The sequence below is a fragment of the Cyprinodon variegatus genome, unplaced genomic scaffold (assembly GCF_000732505.1).
Source record: "Cyprinodon variegatus isolate N-32 unplaced genomic scaffold, C_variegatus-1.0 Scaffold987, whole genome shotgun sequence".
Classification (NCBI taxonomy): domain Eukaryota; kingdom Metazoa; phylum Chordata; class Actinopteri; order Cyprinodontiformes; family Cyprinodontidae; genus Cyprinodon; species Cyprinodon variegatus.
Window position 1 is genome coordinate 135,306 of NW_015151440.1, and position 7,493 is coordinate 142,798.

The window sequence follows — 7,493 nt, forward strand, 5'->3', positions numbered from 1 at the left end:
GGATTATAAAATGAAATCCATTGAAGAACTTGGAGGACAGAAGTTCCCACAGTCAGTGATGGTTTGAGGTGTCATGTCATCTGTTTTTTTTCTCAGGTCTGCAGTCGATGCGTCCGTCTACCATAACATTCTACAGCACTTCATGCTTCTCTCTGACAGGCTGATAGTATTTTCCAGCAGGATTTGACCCGATCTGCCAAAAGCAGTTTGAATGACCCTAATGTTCCTGTTCTTGTTGGTCAGTGAACTCCTCTGACCTGAAGGCAGCAATCAAAGCCACCTGGGCTTCCATTACACCTATGCAGCATCACAGAATGACGGCCTCTATGCCACGGAGCGTTAATGCAGTAATTCAAAGACTTCTGACATTTCTTAAGATTGATCTGATCTGATATTCACATTTACCTGTGAGCCATAATCATTAAAAACTGCAATAAATAAAAACTTGACATATTTTGCTAAGTGTATAAAAAATTCTGAAATGATTGGCAGAAAAGCATGAACTTTGCAGCCATTCTTGCAATTTTGAGATGTCTCTATAGGGAAACCTAACCAGAGGGTGTTCTGGTCAGATGAGATCTAAACCCAACTAATGCAAACCGCTTCCCCTGAACTCATCGCCCCCACAGCAGGTCCTGCTGTTTCTGTCTTCAGCTCAGACCGATCAGTCTTTCAGGAAACTAAATGTTAGAATACTGGAAGAAAAAACCTGCTAGGAGCCAATAAAGACGGAGGAAGAACGGTATTCCTAAACATGCAGAGCTACAGTGGAGTCATGAGCTAGAATGGCCTAGTCAAAGCACAGAGCTTCACTGTAGTGAGAATCTTTGTCTCTAGAGTTAAAAAAGTAAACTGGTAGACATTAATTTGATCCTAGAGGTTATTGGTTTTCTTTTCACTATGGTGTGCAGATGTGAGGTTGTTCATCATGTTTATACTTTGATTTTAAAAGGATGAAACAGGAAAAGTTAAAGTTAAGTTCCTTGTTCAGTAATATAGTAAAAAGGGCAGAATAGTGAGAATCGTCCTTCTAATTATGCTCTTTGTGTATGTTTTGCCGCTCCATCCCCTCCCGCCCATCAGGGACATCCCCATGCCGCTGGTGAGCTCCGGCGTGGAGCACGGCAACCTGAGGGAGCTGGCGCTGGCTCGGATGAAGGACATGGGCACCGAGGTGAGACTCAGAGCTGTTCTTGGCTGTAGCCTTAGAGATTGGACGCCGGCTCATATGGAGCTAATAGGCTTTTCCAGCTGGGCCGCCATCCGTGAAAGGTTCCAGCAGACCAGTCGCTTTCATTCATGATGGGGGTGAGATGACGGATTCAAACAGCCTCTGGGGTTCAGGAGGAGACCCCGCCCCTCCTCCTCAGCTAGAAGTAGATCAGAGCTTCAGTGACAGGAGGCAGGAAACCCCTCAGCTTCCATCAGAAACCATCCTCAGATAAAAGCCCTCTGCTAAAAACAGGAACATGGTGGCAGAGACGTCTTTAACGGCCGGCTTCATTTAAATACGGAGCGGCAGAAACGGCGTTTGCAGCGTGTAAATCTAGAAGCCTGGTGCGTCTCAGAGAGGAAACCATCCTGACCTAATTTCCTCCTCCGTCTTTCTGCTCCTTCTCTCAGCTTTTATGTCTGCATATCTGTTTCCATCCAGGCAGAGACCAAACTTCTCCAACTTACTAGTTTCCTCTTATTTTTCTCCTCTCTACCTGTCCTTGAATCTGTTATGGTCCGTAAGTTTTCAGACCTGGATGGACAGGATGGGGTTGTCATGGTAACAGCAGACGCTTTCAGTTTGATCCATCAATCCCTGTTTAGCATCACACCAGGATCCCTACACCTCTGGTTATAATGGATGACAGGAAGTCCTGGTGTTCATCCTCTCCTTTCCATTAGAGCGCATCCTAAATCTGAGAATAAGACCTACTGTCAGTTTGACGCTGTATGTTTATAAATCGAATATGGGAATGATTTTAAATAATGGTTATGACTGTGGCGGCTTGCTGAGTCCAAAGTGAGGTTTCTTGGTTCCCTGTGCGCAGTGTCGAGACGTTCGGACCCGAGAAGTCGGCATTCAGGAGATTCACCACAAAGTCCGGCCTTACCAGGTAAAATCCCCTCAGAGGCCAAAGCCATCTTAAGGTGGCCCAGAACCAGCACCCATACTGGTTCCTACCCGTCTGTACAGGTGGAGCTGGTGAGGAGGGACTACGTGGCTAACGGCGGCTGGGAGACCTTCCTGTCCTATGAAGATCCGGAGCAGGACATCCTCATCGGCCTGCTGCGCCTGCGCCGCTGCTCTCCTCAGTCTTTTCGGCCGGAGCTGAAAGGAGGGGTGTCCATCGTCCGCGAGCTGCACGTCTACGGCAGCGTGGTCCCAGTTAGCAGCAGAGACCCCAGCAAGTTCCAGCATCAGGTGACGAGGCGTTCTCACCTGAGGGAGCGGGCGGCGAACCAAAGGAGGCGTTTTTAATGAGCACTGCTGCCTCTCCTCTGCAGGGCTTCGGTATGATGCTGATGGAGGAGGCGGAGAGAATCGCCAGGGAGGAACACGGCTCAGAGAAACTGGCCGTCATCTCCGGTAAGACTGAGCGATCGCATACAGCCGCTATCGGCCTCACTTTGGTTTTCTACCCAACTTTAGTCGTTTTTATTAATAAGTAGCTGAAAAAGTTTGAACTCATTGTGGATTTTCATCTTATTGGAACAAGTCATGGTTCTGGATACAGACTGAACCATATTCCTACAACCAGACTATTATTTGGTGAAAATCCTCCTCATCATCACATTGACAGACATTCATAAGGTTCAGGTGTAGTTCTGGCTGGATATTCCTCCATTCCTCTTAAAAATCTTCCAGTTCATCTAAACTTCGGTCCTGATTTTAGAGACATATTTATTAACAAATTAGCTTTTTATTGCCAAAAATCAATTATTCATTTAATAAATGAATATCTGTAAAAGGGTAATAATATCACATTTAATCTGAAAGCATTGTGAGAGCTTATATTTAGTAATTAATAAACATACAGGGGGCGGTGCACCCAGCGGGAGACGCCCTGCTGTGTCGCCATTTTTGATCCAAAGATCCCATTTTGTCAGCTTTACACATTTGACCAGTATTTGAAAACTTGTTTAAGGAGGAGTTTAAAATAAACAAACAACAAACATAGATTCTTCTACCTTCCACTTCCTGTTGCAGCATAAGACCGTTTCTACTATTAGTCCAGTCAGAGGCAAGAGAAACAAACCTAAAAAAGAAAATACGTAATAACCCGAAGAAAACTGGAGGCTACATCGACGCAACTTCCATCAGGTGGAGACAGTTTGAGGGGGCGGGGCTTAAAAACTACAAAAGTTTATTTTTTGATTTATTTCAGAAATAGAGCAGTTTAGTCCAGCAACTAGTCTGTCTCCGATAGAGGCCGCTAATGTTAGCCTTCACTGAACGAGCTTATCTCAGGTAGCAGTTATCAGCTGAAATTCAGCCCAGCAGACCAGCGTACGCCTCTTTCAGCTGTTTCCATGGAGATTTTCCAAGTGTTAAATCCTTTATTTTTGCTTATATCTTGATGGGATTGTTCTCTCCAGTGTATTTCAGAGCTGCAGTACCCTGCTATGCTCATTAAATCTGAAATCCGGCCTCCTTTCTCGGGGCGTCTGTCCCGCGCATTTCAGCACAAACGCTGGTGACACTGAACGCTGTTAAAATTACACTAAACTGAGGCCGAAACACTGACTGTTAATGACAGCAGCGGCTGCAGAAACTGTGTTTTAAACACATTTACCTTCTTATTTGCACATAAACATGGGAAAACCTGAACCCCGTGCTATTCAGCCTGTCAAAGAATGTAGGCGTAGAGAAATATTTAATCAATTTTATTGTTAATTTAAGCTGATTTGACAAAGAAGAATGTCACCCGTAGTAGATCTCACAATTATCCTTCATTTAGTTCACCACTAGATGGGGGTAAATCTCACACAGCGCCCCTTTAAGCTGAGCCCTGAACCAGTAGGATTAAAGTCTGGGTTCATGTAACAGTATCACAGGCCCACAGCATTATGCTGCCACCATCATCTTAGACGCTGTGGAGAAACACTTTAAGCTGCTTCTATTCCACCATTAAACTCATGGAAGAAGTTCTGCAGTGTTTAAAGGCACTGATGTTGGTATTTCATGGTCCATTTAAACAATTTTAGTTTCTGAACCCCGATCGATTTCCTTTGATCAAGGAGAAAAGTGATCAACGCTGCTAAAACTGAAATATAAGGAAGTAATTGTTCTTAAATAATATGAGCAGGTAAGACAATCTCTCATTGGAATGAGATGATTTAAAATAAGAAAAAAAAACATCTCATTTCAAGTGTTAAATGTCTAATGAACTTGTTTTCCTTTTAAGGGTTTGTCTCACACACAATGTTCTATTCCAGTGAAGTTTACCTCCATGGTTCCTCTGCAGGTGTAGGAACCAGGAACTACTACAGGAAGATGGGCTATGAGCTGGAGGGGCCCTATATGACCAAGCAGCTCTACAGTGCAGGACTGGACTGAACTCACACCTGCTTCTTTTTATCTGGAAGATCCAAACCGAACCACAAACACACCTGTTTTTGTTTTTTTCTGTTAATACAGTTCCTGCCGTTATTTTTTAGAGAAACTTTTCAGTGTGGAAGGAGATAATGCTGGGCTTTTTTCCAGAGGCCATCCATCTGCTATTATCTGGAGCTGCTGCATTGGCTCTGCTTTATTTAGATAAGCAGGCGCGCGAAGCGGAGCTGTTTGGGACGACGTCAGCGCCATCCGATGTGGAATCTGACGTTTCAACACCTAAGGATCCCCGACACGCCTCTGCGGTTGAACTAACTCTCATGTAAAAACTCCTATAGAGGGAGCTGGGGTTGATCGTTGCATGTTTGTACTGGTTTACCGTCACGGTTTGAGTTAAGCACGTTTATGTTGCAATCATTTGAAAGCAAACATGGGGGCGCTCCTCAATGCTTGGCCGCCAACGGGGGGAATCCTCATCAGGGAGCTGCTGGGTAATTGAAAGATTTGAAATGATGGGGCAGGAAAGGAGTCTTTGCGTTACATAAAAAGCTTTTATTAAATCTTGTTTTGTCTAAAACACATTCTAGGAATTATAGCAACTTTTTTTAAAGAATAAAGTATTTTTCAGGCTATCTTGTTGCGCTGCCTTTTATTTCTGCTGCTGTAAAGGTGGAATGCTGAAGGTGTTTTCTGTAAATAGTCATGGGTTCCCGGGCCCTTTTCACCTGGCTCATTGGATCCAGGCTTTTCCAGTTCCGTCTCCATCAGCTGCTGAGCGTTAACTCAGAGCTGCTGTTTCCAGAAAAGATTCATCATCAGCAAATCAGCCTCAGATAAAAGTTGAAAAGCCTGCTTTGGATTCCAGCTGCTAAACGGTGGATGAAGCTGAACGGACACGCCTAATCGCCCCCCATGCTGCTGATGCTGTCCGTGTTGCAGTAGTGACGCAGTGAGGAATTGGCTGCCCCCCCCTGAGCTGATGTGTGGTTTCAGCAGAGTTCGCCGTAGGCGTCACTGCAGCGAGAGCACAGACGTGAAGAGGTCTCCTAAATCTGCTGAGCTGAAGGTTACCGGCTTTATCTGCAGAGATGCAACGTTAGGAAGCCTTACCCACGCAAAGATTCCACTCTAATGCTAGAAACACATTAGTTCACTTCTTTCTATCGATGCTGGAGGTGGAGAATAAAGACGACTTTTTGTCAGAAGTTAACTTTTTCTACCATCTTTGATGAATAATCGGTGTGATCAAAGCTCAGGTGGGAGAATCCATCGACAGGATTAGTTGAACGTCATCAGAAAGATGGAAAAAAATGTTAAAAATAAGTTATATTAGCGTTTTTCACATGTGAGAAAATTATCAGGACTTTTCCAAACATTGTAGTTTTATTTAGGATTCGTACATCATTTTACTTTTAACCTAAAATCAAAATTATTTCACAGCGAATCCTAAAAACTACCAGGGCAGAGATGATTTTTAAAGTCATGATTTGATCCCTGAAGGCCAAAAATACATGATGGCATAAATTAATGAGACAGTACCATGAAATAGATACATAAACCATGAAATGAGTCGATGTGAGTCACGTTTATTTCATTCATGGTTCAAATATTACACATACCATTCAATTATAAAATGCACAGTTAAAAGCACTATTAAATAATCAAACCTACATTTAAAATAAATTAAATGTCACAAAAATCCACTAAAAATCAGTCTAATTGTTTCACTCTATATTCATGAAGAGTTATAGACAGAAATAACTAGATTTTTTTGTACACTAACTCCAGACTTGGTGGTTCATGACCCCCACTTTTATAGTCCCTGATCTAGCACAGAGCCTGGCCCTCCGTGGGATTAAAGTCGGAGCTTAATGCCGGACAGTCGGTAACGTTTACTTTGGTTGGAGGTAGATCTTCACCTGGAGTGACGGATGAAAACGACTCTGACCAAGTTTTGCTGCTAATGCTGAATGTTTTATTTGAAATTCCAAATGAATGAGTCCGATGCACTGCAGCGTCCCCACAGCATCATGCTCCCACCGCCGTGTTTTATTGTGGGGACGTCCACTAACGTTTTCCAGGTTGTTAATAGCGAACTTTATCTTTTTGTTCAATGCTTCATTGTTCTGACCTGCATCTTCTCTGTCTATTGCTGCATTATTGATGCTGCTATTTCTGACCTGGCTCAGTCATTAGCTATTGCTGTGGCAGTCATTTTATTTCAGCACTTTTATTATCTGTGACCTTTTATTTTAGATTAAGGCAAATATGAATGATGGGCATGTTTATAAATTATTTTGCATTTAGTTTATGAGAAGCAGAATTTGATGTATTTCTTCTCTTCCAAATGAGGCATTCTTACATTTTTGTGACATTTTATTCAAATTTTTAACTGTAATTCATAAACCACAAATTAACAAATCCCACCAAACAGAACCATGATGGAAACCAGTGACTCCATCAGGCTGTTGCGTCTGTCCACCCCTTTGTTTTTGCTCAATGGTTTGGTCCTATATGCTCACATAGAAGCGATCAGAGGTCCGCCAGGACGCCAGTCAAAATAAAGGCTCTTCTACCGGCAGCTGTGATAACCTTTGTTTTTCCTGCTTTTTGAGCATCAACAAGTCTAAGCTGAATACATTTGATACTTCCTCGATCACAGCTGGTTGCACGGCTCAAACCCTGAGCACCACCCTTTGTTTTCACTTGATTACAGGCTGGGAGCATTGCAGAGTCAAAGCAGGTGGTTGGATATAAGTGGTTTGTGCTTTGGCTCAATAATGTAGTTATTTACTTTCCATCTATAAGAGGGGCCTTCAACGTTTTCCAGGCCAAGGACCCCAAACTGATGGTGAGATGGAGCTGAGAACCCCTAATTTTTTATGTATCATAAAATAGTGTTATATCAAACTGGTCCTATAGTCACTCTATTACAGATGGAGTA

The 7,493-nt window shown here is 43.1% G+C and overlaps 1 protein-coding gene across 1 annotated transcript in view; it reads left to right on the forward strand.

The window, feature by feature from the left end:
* The window catches only part of elp3 (elongator acetyltransferase complex subunit 3), a 35,630-nt gene extending 30,447 nt beyond the window's left edge, over positions 1 to 5,183 (forward strand). Inside the window, exons 8-12 of the mRNA XM_015399080.1 lie at positions 1,084 to 1,174; positions 2,043 to 2,108; positions 2,189 to 2,416; positions 2,500 to 2,581; positions 4,461 to 5,183. Coding sequence (XP_015254566.1) covers positions 1,084 to 1,174; positions 2,043 to 2,108; positions 2,189 to 2,416; positions 2,500 to 2,581; positions 4,461 to 4,552 — 559 coding nt within the window. The 3' untranslated portion in view covers positions 4,553 to 5,183. The remainder of the gene's footprint in view (positions 1 to 1,083; positions 1,175 to 2,042; positions 2,109 to 2,188; positions 2,417 to 2,499; positions 2,582 to 4,460) is intronic.
* Positions 5,184 to 7,493: the final 2,310 nt, after the last annotated feature.